Genomic DNA, 17268 nt, shown 5'->3' on the forward strand with positions numbered 1-17268 from the left:
TAATGCATTGTTCGATGATTGATTGCAGCAGATATTGATCTATGTTTACAACTTATTTTAAAATAAAAATTTTGTGAGACAACTTTTTCCTTCTGCTAATATTTAAATATTTCATTCATAACATTTAAATATTTTATATAATATTCGATACGTTTTCAATACAAGTAAAAATACTTTGTAAAAACAATACCTTGAAGTGATTGTAAATTTTGAGATAAATCATTTCTTCTTTCTTTTTAAAATAAGCTATGATTGTATTCCCAGCGATGTTCCACTCTTTACTTTGCTTTAATTATAGATTACAGAAATTGTGATTAAATAATATTTTCATTTTAACTATAAATAACACAAATTCTGTTTCAACTATAAATAACACAAATTCTATTTCAGCCATAAAGAACACAAATTTCGTTTTAATTACAAACAACAAAAATTAAACAAAACTAAATCATTAAATAAAATAATCAACTAATAAAATTAAGAATAAGTTCACTTTAATTTGCTGCTGCATAAGTGACTCCTTTAGTCATTTAAGTATTTATTAACAAGCGTAGTTTATTAACATCATGAGATTATGGTACATCCATATTAACCTCACCAAGTAATAATAATGATTCTAATGCAACTCGTGCAGCCTTGATTCTTCCATTCTACGAATGCCGACGTAATTTAGCGAGGCAAGTGGGTTGTAGTAAGTTGTATTGAAATTTGTCAACCTATTAGTTGCACTTTAATCCACTAGAACAGCGCACTAAGAAATTCTTATCACATTACTTACCGCTCGCAAATGAAATGGATGAGCACTGTCACTTGCTGGAAATATAACTTATCTCGAACAGTTTCGATCATTTGTCACAAATATAGATCGTTTATTTGAAAATACAAGTTTCAACGAAACATAAATGTAGGTGACTAAGAAAATTACTTTGTAAAACTAATTTTTGTTAATTCTGCGTGTGGCGGTCTTTGTTTGCGAAAATTGCGATATAAGGAGAGGACTTCTTGTGTGAGTAGGGGAATATTAGACTCCTTTTTTGGTATTGGAAGTTAGATATCTTAAAAGTTACAGATTTACAAATTTTCTTTAAATATTCAACTTTTCAAATTCTTAAATCTTCAAGTTTAAAGTCTTTTCAATTTTTGAATTTCCAAATGTTTGTGCCCAAACTTGCTAAATTTTCAAATTTTTAAATTTTCCAAATTTGTGAATTATCATATTGCAAAGTTTCCAAATCTTTAGATTGCTAAACCACTAATTAATATCATAATCTCTAAATTCTCAATTTTATGAATTTTTCAATTCCTAAATACCTAAATACCTAAATACCTAAATACCTAAAGCTAAATACCGAAATACTTAAGTACCTAAATACCTAAATACCTAAATACCTAAATACCTAAATACCTAAATACCTAAATACCTAAATACCTAAATACCTAAATACCAAAATACCTAAATACCTAAATACCTAAATACCTAAATACCTAAATGCTTAAACCCCAAAAATCTTGAATACCTAAACCCCTAAATCCCTAAATCCTTGAGTACCTAAATCTCTAAATCCTCAAATCTCTCAATCGTCAAAACTCTAAATCCTCAAATTCCTAAATCCCCAAATCTCCAAATCCCCAAATTCCCAAAGTCCCCAAATCCCCAAATCCCCAAATCCCCAAATTCCCAAATACCCAAATCCCTAAATTCCCAAATCTCTAAATTCGCAAATACCAAAATCTCTCAATTTCCAAATTTCTAAATCTACCAAACCTGAAACTTCAACCAACATTTCGTCCCTATTCCCCATATATCGCCATTTTCCCCTACTCTCCGCAACGCAATAATTGCTTTATTTACCCAAATAAAACTCTTGTCAGAGCTTCGAAAGGTTCGAAGCACTCCTCGAATTTATAACCGTGACCAAGTCAGAAATTTGTCAGACACCTAAGTTCTTTAACGAACGGCACAATCGAAAATCCATGTTGATATACGAACCAGTCCAACGTAATGTTTACTTGGTTCACATTTTAACCGTACAGAATATTTACGGAAAGATGTAGCAGCGACAATTGTCAGGCAACTTGATCGGGATTGGTACTTTTAATTATGTCTAACCTTCTGGCGTCGTCTTTTTAAGAAAAAAGTACACGGCTATAAAACGCGATTCGTTCCGTAAATAATTCCGATGGAATTACATTGACTTTCGAAACCTTTCAAACAAGCTAATTGACGTAATTAGAGATAACTTTGTCCGTTGAGGGAGAAATAGGAATAGTTAAGTTCGAAAAGGGGATTTGTTCATTATTTTATGGCGATTCGGTGGTTTTTGAAATAAATAAGATGGTGGGGTGTCTCTTTTTGTATTTGGTGCTTGAGGATGTGGGATGTGAGATAAATGAACGACCGTTAATTGCAAATTTTTTGTTTGGTACAATTATTATTGAGACTAAAAAAAAGTTAGTAGAAAATATTGAATTGTAGATTAAACTAAAATTGTGATATAGACAAATTTTAAATTGTAATGAATTATAATAATGAGAGTCAGTAAATAGTTTGAGAAATTATTTTAATGAATGTAAGTTAGGAAATAATTTTTAACTATAATTGTATTGACTCAGAGTTATTGAAGAATTATAAATTATAATAAGACGAGTCAACAGTTACTATGTAATATCAAGTTGTAGAGGAATACAACTATGTATACTATGTTACTATGTATCGAGAAGTTAATTAAGGAATTTTAAATTTGAGATTTTAATTTAAAAATTGGAGAATTTGAAGAAAATTTAAGAATTTAAAAATTAGTAAATTTGAGAGTTTGAAAATGGGAAAAATTGAGAAATAGAAAATTTAGAAACTTGAGAATTTGAAAATTGGAAAATTGAGAATTAGAGAAACTGGGAAATTGAGAATTTGGAAATTGGTGAGTTGAGAGTTAGAAACCTCGAAAATTGGGAATTTGGAAATTGGAAAATTGAGAAGTTGGAAATTGGTGAGTTGAGAGTTAGAAATCTGGAAAATTGAGAATTGGGAAATTGGAAAATTGAGAATTTGGAAATTGGTGAGTTGAGAGTTAGAAATCTGGAAAATTGAGAATTGGGAAATTGGAAAATTGAGAATTTGGAAATTGGTGAGTTGAGAGTTAGAAATCTGGAAAATTGAGAATTGGAAAATTGGGAAATGAGGAAATTGGGAAATTGGAAAATTTAATAATTTGAAAATTGAGAAACTTGGAAATTAAAAAATTAAGAAACTGAATAATTTGAAAACGAAACCTTGAAAATTTGAAAATTTCTAAAATTGAAAGTCTCTTTCAAAACCCCATAAGCACATAAAACTCTTAAACTCTCACCGTACAAGAAAAGCTCCTAAGCAAAATTTCCTAAAAAATACCCCAAAATCCAACAATAAATCCAATACAAACTTCTTACATAACAATGTCATTTACAAACTGAAATTCCAGAAACTAAAAAATCTAACTAAAAAATCTGACTAAAAAATATAATACCATTACCACTCGATATTCTAACGTAACTACCATAACCGTCCCGATTATTAAATACGAACAATTGATCATTCGAAACAAGAGGAAACGATTCTTTCCTCAGAAAGCCAAGATTATGTATGAATTTATTGCCATCTTATCTCGGATGTAAATTTTCGCCATCAAACACAATATTTGACACATGTTTGCAAACACAAGAGCGTCACGAGGTTATTTCCTACAACTCGTGTCGAAATTAGCTAATATTCGTGACTTGTCTCTTTTTTTCTGTATATCAATGACATTGACGCGATTTTCGATGGTGCAGAAAATAATGTACACAATATTTATCCTTTTCTGATTCCACGAAATTTGTTTTGGGGTCTTTTATAGGACAATCAATGCCGATTTCAATGATACGTTAATCGTGAAGTTTAGACACGTGCAGCGAAAATTCGAGCATGATTAGCAACTATCTCAATGATACTGATAACAAAGATTTTGAACATCTCGTTTTTAGGCTTCAAGGTTGTCGAAGTTGTCTAAATTCAATATTTGTTGTTTAACAAGTTTGATTTGGCAACACATTTCTTTATTATCAATTTTTTTATAAGGTTTATAAAAACTACATAAATTGGAATACAATTTTTAAAAATGTAAATTAAATACAATTTCTAAAAATGTAAATTAAAAAACCAATTTTAAAAAATGTAAATTAAATGCAATTTTTAAAAATGTAAATTAAAAAACCAATTTCTAAAAATGTAAATTAAAAAACCAATTTTAAAAAATGTAAATTAAATGCAATTTTTAAAAATGTAAATTAAATACAATTTTAAAAAATGTAAATTAAAACACAATTTTTAAAAATGTAAATTAAAAAACAATTTTTAAAAATGTATATTAAATACAATTTTTAAAATTGTATATTAAATACAATTTTTAAAAATGTAAATTAAATACAATTTGATAAAAGTATAAGTTAAATACAATTTTTGGAACTGCAGACATGAAAATTTGAAAAATTCTGAATTTATTTATTTTTGTTACTCATGATTATCGTCTAACAATTCTGATTTGTTGCATTTAAAGTGCAAAAATTAAGTGAAAGTTTTTGTTGGAACAATGTAATTGAATAACTTAAAAGAATTAGAAATATTGTTAATATAATATATAGCATATTTGATACTAGATAATTACTGAACCTCACACATTGATGATTTTATAAACTTCATCCAAAACCAATTAACCTCCATGTTATTAAGGTACCTTATTGCTTAAGGTACTTTACCATGTACCTTACTACTTACTATAACTTACCAAGCAACGTAACTTAAACCAGAATACTTAGAATAAACTTATCTGACCAACTCAATCCAAAATGCTTTCAAGCTACAACAAAATTACATTACAATTCATCAACCATGTCAAAATCCGTCTGCTAAATCAGTGCAATGCAATTACATCAATGTTCACACACAGTGACCACCAGACACTACCAAAGATTACCAAATTAAAAACAGCTGATTTACCAGCTAACTAACAATGCTCAGACCACCCGAAAAACCGCGAAAATCCGTAATGAATATACGGCGCATCCAACGTCGGAAACAAACGACGACACAGGTCGATCCATTCTTCGATCGAAAATTAAGTTTCAGCAATTAACCGGCAGCTATTAGTGGCATGGTTGTTTGGTGTGTGCCATTAGCAATGCGCGGGAATAGACGGAAGAGTTTACCAGCCGCGTTAGTGTGCGCGTGTGTGTACATCACGTCGGCTCTATTAAATCATAATGGGTTCACAATGTAAGCCTCCGCTCCCGGAGGTTGGCTAGAAACGAGCATAGACACCATACCCAAAGCTGAGACCTCGTCTATCTCGGTGAGATGTGTATCTTTCGACTGGTCCTATCTCGGGAATGCCCTTCTTGCCAATTATGGATGTCGGATGCTGCAAATAGATGGCACTAGCGCCGCCATCTTGCATTCGCAAATTAACGGAAATTTTATTTCTTCTACTCATCGATTCATTTCGTATTCAAAATTAATTACTGTCACTCTTTGTGCAAGTATACGTTTACTACCTTGAGACTAGGATTAGTGTTTGATGTGTTTAGAGGAGTCTATTTTTGAAACGTAAGCAATGGAGTACGATTACGCTTCCATCGCTGAAAACTTATTAAAATAGACCAGAATATGTATCTATATTATATAGAGTTATGCTACATTAAAATATTCTTTCAACAAATCTACGATCTCAAAATATTGCTGAAATTTAATACTATTTACCAAAAAAATTACATTACGAATATAATCAAGCTGATTAGTGAAAGCTATAAGCCGAATGTGTCATAACTTCTCACCCTATCCTCCAAAAGTTCTCAAAAATCAAAAGGACCAAAGCCAACAGTTTAATCTCGAACTCTAAATATTTCCATCTTCGCAAAAATCCCCGATCCATATCCCGTATCTCGTTATTATCAGATCGTTTTAATCAAGTCCCGGCTGATTTTTCTGTCTGTATCCCTTGCTCCAGGTATCATCGATACGTCTCTGCAAACACAGATAATCAAATATGGATCTCTGAAAACGGAACGGAGACAAGGAGAAGAATCGTCCGTTATTGGAGAAATAAACACAGGGAGAGCCAGAGGGAGAGACAGAGAGTAGCCGTTGACGGAGACCGATGTGATAGAGGGGGAAGGAGACACGAAGTGGCTGCAAGAGAGGTAGAAAATGTGCCCGCTTGATAACAGCAACGCGAACTGAAGTACCATAGATGCATCACGGTTCTCCGCGTTGCGATCCTCTGTCGTCCGATCAGTTCTTCGGGGTCGAAAGGTGGGGATCCGCAGGAGGAGGCTTTCGGAGGCGGTTTGATCTGTGTCGTTCAGGAGGTGACTCCAGTCGGAAAAGAATATCGTTCGTTTTCGGATCCAACACGTTTTTCGTCGATCAGTAGCGTTAATCCGATTGAATCGTCTATGAGTGACTCTTCGTAGGACCCTGAAACAGCTTCGACTTTCAGTGACTCTTTTTTTGGGGAATTTTGGTTGGCTCCTCGTTTTTAACACGGTAGGTGAATTATTTATTGTTGCGGTAATAGGTACTTTGTTAGTGTGGATTCATCGCATGAGTATGCTTGTTTGATCATCAGAATCTCTTCATGGTACTGTCAGTCATTTTTGTAGTAGTCAAACTTTTGAGAACTAATTTTCAAATTTCGCGCCATTGAAATTGAAACCTGTATAAAAAATATTAAGGAGAGCATTATCGATATTAGCATACATTTTTAACAGTCAGAGAGCCAATTATTATTAGATCTTCATGATAGACTATTAATTATTTTGTTTATGACCAAGTTTTTGTGTATTATTTTTTAAATTTCGCGCCTTTTAATTGCTACCTGTAACATAGACAAATAATTTCAATACATATTGCATATGTTGGGTAATTATTTTAATCTGTATATTGTGACACGTTATTAATTTTCTTCATAATCAAGTTTTAATAAACTAATTTTCAAATTTCGCGCCTTTTTGAATAACAAGTAATGGACTTAAAACTTAAAAATTTGCTGAGCCATCACAAAAAGTTTAGGTACAAAATTATTTCATTTTATCACATGATAAAACCTTCCTAAACCCTTACAAAGCTTGTACAAAAATATAAATAATATTTAATTAAGTGTCAGTACAAAATTACGACTTTCACTTTCGATCATCAGATAAGATAAAATTTTCTAAATATCAATATAATTCTGAAAGTGTTCTTATCAAGTAATCTAAATTTGAACAAATCCCCAAATTCTTCGAGTCATTTGTTCCCATCATGATCGCACTTCAGTTTCTTTTGAAAACATCAAATACAACGCAAAATGTTCGGACTCACAGTGAGTTGAATTCCCAACCTCACTTTCGTCAAATAAAGATGTATCACGCATTCTCGATTCCGTAGGTGAGGAGTCATTGATACGCCATAAGCAAAGGGGATCGACGATTGACCACGTGGTACCGAAAGATGGAGAACACGTGACCTTGAGAATAACGGAAGAGACGACGAAACTTACGGAAAAGCGATGCCAAGGGCCGCGAGGACTTCATACGTACATCGAAAACGTGCGACCAACAGCGATTGAGGTCACAGGCAGATTTCTTCAGGTTAAGAACGCTTCGTTGACCAAAGATGAAGAATAATATGAGCAACCACGAGAAAAACGGGCCGGAGAGCCTGAAGTTGTTGAGGGTGCCGTCCACCCCGCCTACAACGCCGACTACACCCACCACGCCGAGTTCCAGAGGACTCGAGGACGTGTTCAAAGAGCTACCCATCACCGACGAAACCTCCTGCGGCATTTGGTGTATTCGTGGTGCGACCTTGCAGAGATTCGCGAACAAAAAGGCTTACGTGTTTCTCTACGGTGTGCTAGGATGTATATTTTCGGCGAGTTACGCGTATTTCAACGGCACCATCACCACCATCGAGAAAAGGTTCAAGATACCCTCAAAGACCACAGGTAAATTGGATCATTTTCTGTGAAACTTTCACTGAAAACATTACAATCAAGAGTAATTATTTATCGTCGTGAAATACTGTTTTCATGCTTTCAAGTTTAATAATTGCGTTGAATGTCGTGGGAAGTTGATATTGAGGTAGACTCGCGTTATATTGCCATATACCGATAGTGCTTTATAGGTGTAACGTATTGTTAACGAAGTTTGGGCAAGTTTTTGAGATATTAAAGGAGACACATTTTGACCAATGCACTATATTGTTAGTTTCGAGAATTTCGAACTTGTTATATTGCCATATGCAAACTATAGTGTAGAGTCATTCAGTGAACAACTATTATAGCATAGTGATTCAGTAAATGGATAAAGTAGTAAAGTAAAAAATTTCGTAACCAATGTACTATATTGCCAGTTTCAAGAATTTTCGATTTGTTATATTGCCAAATGCTAACTATAACAGAGTGATTCAAACATCTATCATTATAATATAGAATGATTCAACAAACGTCTGAAATGTTAAAAGAAATAATTTTGTAACCAATGTACTATATTGCACAGACAAAATAAGACAACTTTTGGATTGATTTAATATTTTGCCAATTCCAAGAATTTTCTTCACTGCTATAACACACAAGAATTCAGTAAATTGTTAAAATACGAAGAAAACTTTTGGATTGATTGAATATATTGCCAATTTTAATCACTTTCCTCGCGTTATTTTGCCATTTACTAGTATTAAAGAAATAAATTTTTTAAATGATTCAGGACATTATCAATTATAGGAATTTTCTATTCCTTATATTGTCATTTATATGCTGGAGGTTCCTTCATTTAAATTAATGCATAGAAACAGAGGTTGCGAATTCAGGGAAATATGAAAGGATAGACCTTTCAGCTATTGTATTCTTACAACCCTATCAATGGCAATATAATGAGAGCCTACTCTATATTAATTTCGAAAGGTACCAAATGAAAAATTTAAATTACAAAATTGAATAGTCACAGTGTAAAAATGAATGTTTGACTAATTTAATATATTACCAATTCTCTCACCTTTCCTCTGTTCGTACTTTCAGCAATATAATAAGATTTTACCATATATTAGTTATGTAATATAACAAGATTTTACGATATATAAATTAGAATAACATTCACAATACAAATTTGAATCTTGAGCTAATATATTGCTAATTCCACTACTTTCTGCTCCTTGGCAATATAGCAAGAGTCATTACTTTCGTAGCAAAATTAAAGTAGAAAAATAATCATAATATAATTTCAGTGTTTGATCAGCCTAATATATTGTCAATCCAAAGAATTACCAACCCATATAACGAGAGGCAATATAACAAGAGTCTATTATACACCAACGTTACCAAAAAATTTCGATTTAAAAATGAATTCTCGCAAAAAATCGTAATGCGAACAACCGCAGTTACATTCACCACGGCATTTAACACCTTAATACTTTTTTATTTTATAAGTAAATAAATGTACTGGTAGCTGTAAACAGAGTTGTCGACGTGTTTGCATTTAATATCACGAATCAATAGACCGAAAGGTTTAATTATCTCCATTAAAGCTTATATTTTTGTTTGTTTGTCAGGTCTTATCACAGTGGGTAACGATATCTCGCAATTATTCGTATCGGTGGTCCTGTCCTATTACGCGGGAAGGGGTCACAGGCCTCGATGGATCGCGTTTGGGATTTACAGCGTGAGTTTCATTCCAAATGATTCATGAAAAATCGTTCGCGATTTTCTTTATTCTCTGCAAGTCATTCCCTCGTTATCTCCTGTTCTGTTGACCGGAGACTATACGGCGGAATATAGAGAAAACTATCAGCTGTCGGCACACGCCCCGAAGAATGAACTAGGAGACGTCATAACTCACCGGTTGGTCGGTTCTTAATTAAATTAGGAAGCGTTGAAATCGTAGCTCTACGCTCATTCACGCCTCTTACCATCGTACTCTCGCCATCGTATGCTTAGCTAAGCACTCCATTCATTGAACAGTGAAAAGACGTACGGTGGTGTGCGTGAAGCAACTCGCGTCACGTATTTTCAATAATTACCTTGAAAACACACACGATTCGGTTTAACACCCCGTTGACAAACATCGTTTTTCGCTTTTCGTTAGAGAACGATCGATCATGTCCTTTTACATTCTTTCACATTTTTATTTTAATTTCGTCGAAGTCTTTTACAGGGCTTTTCAAACTTTTTTTTATGAGAGACTCGTTTTTTAATATGGCAAGTTTTTGTCAAAAATAATTTTCATCAAACTATAATTTATTTCATGAATTATAATTAATTCATAATTTATTATGGGATCATAATTTTATAGTATATAATTTATTTTACAAAATTTATAAAATATGATTGTTAGTTACAATAATAAAGATTTGTTGAAAAGAATTATTTTATATTTTTTACAAAATTTAATATATTAATTCTTAGATAGATTATGTATATTAAGTTCTACATTTAAAATTTTAAACATAGAAAGAAGTAGAGTACAGATCGTTTTAAAAACGCTTCCGGCGTCTTTTATTGCCGTTTCTCGTCAAATTAATTACCCATCATTTATCTCGTGTAAGACAGTTGAATACTCGGAGAATTATTGTCACAGCAATCGTTTAGATAACGTCGCGATAAACACGGTTCGTAGACAATCATGTACAATGATTTGATATAAAAACTCAAAGAAATGTATGGCATTTTCCAAGATTGATTTTGTTTGATCGCCCGAATGTAAATAGCAGACAATGTACTCGTATTATCAGAGCACCTCGGTGTAAATAACGATTGCTGAAAATACCTAGCACAAATCCAATAATAAATATTCCTTCTGTAGATCTTCATTTTTGTTTGAATTAAAACAAACTCTAACAAAAAATTCAAAATTTATAATCAATTTCTTTGCATATTTCAATAATTTCATTATTTCGTAATTTATTTCATACTTAAACAAATTGAATTTTCACATAACAATCGTTAAGAGTAACCTCTCGTTATATTGCCATTTACTACTTTCACATACGATGCGTTTTAACGATGGCTTAAAATTTGTCAGAATATAATAAGAAATTTTTGACCATGCATAATTTCAGCAATTTTTTACTATACTTTACGGCAATATAACGAGAGTCTATCGTATTACTACTGTTGCCCTTAAAGATCTCAAATTTTGTTATGTTACCGGAGGAAATTTTTTGATCGAACATATGTTGTCGATTTTCGTTTACAGTTTGCGGCAATATAACGAGAGTCTATTGTATTACCACGAGTATCGATTTCAATAAGGATCTTCACAAAACTTGTCTCAGATTATAGGAGTAAATTTGTTGACCAGTCATTTCAACACTTTTCTTGTACACTTTCCTGCAATATAACAAGAGTCCACTGTATTATAACTATTATCGATACTGTTAGAGATCTTTTCAAAATTTGTTAGAATATTATAAAAGGAAATCATTTTGCTGTACATATTAGCAACTTCAATCATTTTCTTTTACACTCTCATGCAATATAACAAGAGTCTATCATATTATAACCACTATTAAGATCATGAATGATCTTTTCATTTGTCAAAATACTATGAATGAAAACCTGACCAGCTATATCCTCAATTTTTCCTTCTACACTTTTCTGCAATATAACAAGAGTCTGCCATATTATAACCACTATCTAAATTATGAAACTTGTGAGAACATTATAAATGAAAATATGACCAGCCATATCTCAAACTTTTCCTTCTCCACTTTTCTGCAATATAACAAGAGTCTACCATATTATAACCATTATCAGCATCATTCAAAAAACCATCACACTCAACAATATTTATTTTCTCCTTATTTTGTTCTTCAGGTTGTACTCTTTTGCTGTCTGACGATGTTGCCGCATTTCCTGTACGGCCCAGGGGAGGACGCTCTGTTGCTCACGAAAGAATACGGAGCGAAGCCACAGAACGTGAACTCGAGTCAAATACCCGATAAATACCGGAAGTTCCTGTGTCTCGGAAAGGAGAATCGCGAAAACGAGTGCGAGGACGCTGATGGGAATTTCGCCCCTCAAGTGTTGTTGTTCATAGCCCAGCTGGTATCTGGAGTCGGTGGATCGTTGTACTACACTCTGGGAGTGTCATATATGGACGACAATATACAGAAATCGAAGACACCGGCGTTGATCAGCTTTTCGTACTTCCTGCGAATGTTGGGTCCTGCCATTGGTTATGGTTTAGCTTCGTTTGCTCTGAAGTTTTATATCAGCCCCACTTTGACGCCTACGATTACTACGCAGGACCCGAGGTATTGGTTACTTTTTAATTTATTTTTTAAATTTGTTTTTAGGTAGAAATTTAGGACTTTGGGAATTTCTGAATTTCCTAAGAACAAGGTCTTTATCTTCTCAAATGATAAAATTCATTGGAAACGAAATCCTTATCTTCTTAAATTATTAAATTCCCTAGGAACAACATCCTTGTCTTCTCAAATAGTCAAATTCCCTTAGATCAAAATCATTATCTTCTTAAATTACCAAATTCTTTAGGAACAAAATCCTTGTCTTCTCAAATAGTGAAATTCTCTAGGAACAAAATCCTTGTCCTCTTAAATTACCAAATTCCCTAGGAACAACATCCTAGGACAAAACATCAGTATATCATTAATCTATCAAAATTCTAGTCTATCCTTATTAAAAATGTATCAAATCAATAGGTGGTTAGGAGCATGGTGGCTGGGTTGGATCATCCTAGCGTTCCTCCTCTTCTTCTTCGCCAGCGTGATCGCCCTGTTCCCAAAGACGCTGCCCAGAGCCGCAGCTCGCAAAGCCCTGGCTCTCGAACGTAACAAATCAGCGACCAGCATCAAAGAGAACGAAGAATCCGAACTACCCGCCTCCATTTCCGACATGATGCGAACGTTCAAACGACTGCTTACGAACACCACCCTCATGTGCAACAATCTGGCGACCGTGTTCTACTTCATGGGATACATGCCTTACTGGATCTTCATGCCGAAATACATCGAGACGCAGTACAAGCAATCGGCCTCCGTATCGTCGTTAATTACGGGAACAGTCGGTTTGGTCTTCAGCGCATTCGGTATTCTTCTGTCCGGATTAATTATCTCGAAATACAAACCCAAGGCGAGGTATTTGGCCGCATGGAACGTGATGGTGGGCGCTGTGTCAGTTATGGGGATGATTTCGTACGCTTTTCTCGGATGCTCGGCGAATGACAGTCAGATCACCGTTCAACCGGATGGCGCCTTGAAGACGCTGCTTCCGTGCAATAAACAGTGCCATTGCGATTACGTTACTTATAATCCTGTTTGCTCGGAACATGGACAAACATTCATATCCGCTTGCCATGCTGGATGTCGAAATGTGCAGGTTAGCCGTCTTTTTGTTTTTATTGTATTTATTAAACCATTCACTGCCTGTTAAATTTAGAGGGTTTGGTCTGGGTGTTATGGTTTCATTTTTAGGAACATATTTCGATTTTGGCAGAATATAATAATATTTGATTGCAGACTTTATATTGAAGATAATTGCGAATCAAAAAGAAATATGATATTTTTGATAAGTTCAATAATGTTTAGTGGACAGTATAATTTTGGGAATTATTTTATTTAAGAGTGAACAGTATATATTTTGGGAATTTCATTTGGGAATTTATAAATTTAAAAATTAGGAAAAGTACAAACTTGCAAACTTGCAAAATTGAAAAATTGAAAAATTGAAAAATTGAAAAATTGAAAAATTGAAAAATTGAAAAATTGAAAAATTGAAAAATTAAAGAATTGAAGAATTAAAAAATTGAACAATTGAATAATTGAAGAATTTAAATATTGAAGACTTGAAAAATTGGAAAATTGAGAAATTGAGAAGTTGAGAAATTGAGAAATTGGGAAATTAGAAAATTGAGAAATTGAGAAAATGGAAAATTGAGAAATTGGAAAATTGAGAAAATGGAAAATTGAGAAATTGAAAAATTGAGAGATTGAAAAGTTGAGAAATTGGAAAATTGAGAAAATGGAAAATTGAGAGATTGAGAAATTAAAAAATTGAGAAATTGAAAACACCATAATATACGCACCCATACTCTTCCTAACATATATATAACGTTATACATACTATTTAACACGTATACTAATTATTTACACGTACTAACCATCCTTTTACATGAAATCAACCTTCTCATTTTCAGCTTCACGGTAACGGTAGCAAGATGTACACAGATTGCAACTGTATCAAACCAAAGTTTCCACATTCCTTGCCACATTTATTCGCAAACAACTCAGCGATGTACGGAACGGAAGCTCCGTTTGAGAACAGCGACCCTGAGAGGTCGATATTCGGCACTGCAGTACCAGGTGCATGTCCCGTGGACTGTATGCACAAGTTTTACGTATTTTTGGCTGTGGTTTGTCTACTGAAGTTCAGTGGTGCCACCGGAAGGGCATCGAACTTCTTGGTCTCCGTCAGATGTGTCGATGAGAAGGACAAAACGGTGGCTATGGGTTTTGGATTAACTATCATGAGTTTATTCGCGTTCATACCTTCTCCAATATTGTTTGGATTCATCTTAGGTAAGATATTTATAAAATTTTTAATCGTTTCTTTGATAGAAGATATTTATTGAATGAATAGTACAAGATTTTGTGTTAAATTAAATTCAAAATATTCGCTTTAAATAAATTTGAAGTAAATGTTAAATATTTGTTATAATTTTAAAGAAATGTTAAAAATGTTAAATTTTTAAATAAATATTAACATAATTGAACATAATAAAAATTATATTACATGTTAACATAATACATAATTAATATACTCATTCATGTAGTCGCGATATCTAGTTACATAATTTATATTAACAACAGTAATATCAAATGATGGTTTGATGCTTAGCGATAACAGGTGATATTTTTATCTGCAGATAGAACATGTCTTGTTTGGGGAAAAACGTGTTCAGGGACAGGAAACTGTTGGCTCTACAACGGGGAAACATTAAGATATTTGCTAAACTTTACCGCAGCTAGTAAGTTCTACACACTATAATAAATCACTTCGAATTAATTATCAGATTGTTGCATACTAAGTAACGAATTTCGAAATATCAACAGTTAGAGACGGCTTGATGACATTGAAATGTCGTGAGATAACAGTTTACGTATTAATTTACTTAGTTTGGTTTCGTTAAATTTCCAAATTTACAATTTTTCCAATTTTTCCAATTTGCTAATTTCCAAATTTCCCAATTCCCAGATTTTCCAATTCCGAGATTTCCTAATTTCCAATTTTCCCAATTCCCAAATTTCCTAATTCTCAGATTTCCCAATTCCCAAATTTCCCAATTCCCAAATTTCCCAATTCCCAGATTTCCCAATTCCCAGATTTCCCAATTCCCAGATTTCCCAATTCCCAGATTTCCCAATTCCAAATTTTCCCAATTCCCAAATTTCCTAATTCCTAGATTTCCCAATTCCCAAATTTCCCAATTCCCAAATTTCCCAATTCCCAAATTTCCCAATTCCTAAATTTCCCAATTCCCAAATTTCCCAATTTCCGAATTTCCTAATTCCCAAATTTCCCAATTCCCAAATTTCCCAATTCCCAAATTTCCCAATTCCCAAATTTCCCAATTCCCAAATTTCCCAATTCCCAAATTTCCCAATTCCCAAATTTCCCAATTCCCAAATTTCCCAATTCCCAAATTTCCCAATTCCTAAATCTCCCAATTCCTAAATCTCCCAATTCCCAAATCTCCCAATTCCCAAATTTCCCAATTCCTAAATTTCCCAAATTCTTAAACCTCTAAATTCCCAAATTCCCAAATCCCTCAATCCCCAAATTCCCAAATCTACCAAATACAATCTCCTCTTACGTCATCAAACCGTGTCAACCTACAACACATCAAAACCAGCCATCTCACGTGCAACAACCTGATAAAATGTTCTCCCGCCGTCGTATTAACATTTCTCCTTTCAGCTTTCGTAACGATCGGCACGTTATTCGACGTGGGTGTTTGGTATTTCGTGAAAGACGTGAAGATCTTCGACGAGGAGATCGAGCTGAAAGACATAGCCGAAGAACCCGGGGAGACACTTTGAAAGTGAGTCCTTAACGATCGAGTCAGATCGCGTCGTTTCATGAAAAAAAGGTGGAATAAAGGTTCGAACGGCAAAGTCGTTGGTCGAAGAGCAAAAGAAACCAAACAAAAAAAAAAAAATACCAGATGGGAACGATGGAAAACGAGAGAGCCGACGAATAAAGACTTTACAAGTACCTTAAGCATCTTCTTAGATATTTAAAACAAAAAAGAACTCGTAGTACCTCGGATAGAACTTACCATTAACTGGTTCATTCGTGAGGCACAGCATTTGAGACAGAAAAACGAATTTAACTTGTTACACTTTGTTTTTTTTTACCCTTCGCCTCATGATCATTAATCAACGAGATGTATTCGCATCATTTGTGAGGAGCCTTTCTGGCACGTGTGAACTTTACGTGAGACTAATTTTATGGCGTCCGCCATTTTGATGTAACTGAAATATGTTGAATGAAATGGAGACAATAAACGACATGGTATTTTTGGTTACTTCAGAAATAATTAGAGGAAAAGCGTTGTGAAATTGATGTTTATAATTTAGTGATATACTAGGTTATGTTAGGTTAGGTTCATGGCGAGGTCTGAGTTTGTTAATGATAAAAATACTGTTTCGTTTATTTTTCAAATATGCAACCTATTTCAGTTTAATTAACATGGGAGTTTTTCTTGCAAATAGGATTCATAAATATGTATAATTAGATTTTTGAGAAACGATTTTATGTACATATTGGTGAACGGAAGTGTTTCTACGGTGAATTTAATATGATATTTTATGTTGATTTTAACGTGTTTTGAAAAGCTCAGATAGGCATTAAGGTTATTCTGAATGAAATAAAAAATGTTATCCAAACTTGGCTGCAGTTATTTTAAGATTGTCGAGTTATTTCCTTCTCAATTATTATAAGGAAGATATATAAATGAAATTGTTAAATAATTGTATAAATATTGCGCGCGTACACTTAAAATAATTCTGCGGATGCTGAGAGAAACGCTTTCGAGAATAAAATTTGCAATGGCGATAATAATGGGACCAAAATCGGGCAATAAATGATTGAAAATTTAAAGAGATCTATCGTTTTGTAATTTTAATTTTAACAACATATATCTTTCAATAAAACTTTATCCACATGAATCTGTGTAATTTTATTTAACTTTGATAAAATT

The 17268-nt window shown here is 33.3% G+C and overlaps 1 protein-coding gene across 1 annotated transcript; it reads left to right on the forward strand.

Annotated features, from left to right (window-relative positions):
• The first annotated feature begins 6272 nt into the window (after positions 1-6272).
• Positions 6273-17236, forward strand: Oatp58Dc (Organic anion transporting polypeptide 58Dc). The gene is made up of 8 exons (XM_003707648.3): positions 6273-6556; positions 7439-7997; positions 9599-9708; positions 11862-12301; positions 12710-13385; positions 14203-14584; positions 14932-15033; positions 15984-17236. Exons 2-8 carry the CDS (start codon positions 7667-7669, stop codon positions 16103-16105), a joined length of 2163 nt encoding a protein of 720 aa, XP_003707696.1. The 5' UTR covers positions 6273-6556; positions 7439-7666; the 3' UTR covers positions 16106-17236.
• The last annotated feature ends 32 nt before the right edge of the window (positions 17237-17268 follow it).

This window comes from Megachile rotundata, chromosome 2, assembly GCF_050947335.1.
Source record: "Megachile rotundata isolate GNS110a chromosome 2, iyMegRotu1, whole genome shotgun sequence".
Lineage (NCBI taxonomy): Eukaryota > Metazoa > Arthropoda > Insecta > Hymenoptera > Megachilidae > Megachile > Megachile rotundata.

Excerpts from the sequence above, each read along its gene's own strand:
- Oatp58Dc (XM_003707648.3), top strand. The coding sequence starts at position 7,667 with ATGAAGAATAATATGAGCAACCACGAGAAAAACGGGCCGGAGAGCCTG. Across the intron at positions 12,302-12,709 it reads ATTACTACGCAGGACCCGAG|GTGGTTAGGAGCATGGTGGC; the intron begins GTATTGGTTACT and ends TCAAATCAATAG. Across the intron at positions 14,585-14,931 it reads ATTGTTTGGATTCATCTTAG|ATAGAACATGTCTTGTTTGG; the intron begins GTAAGATATTTA and ends TTTTATCTGCAG.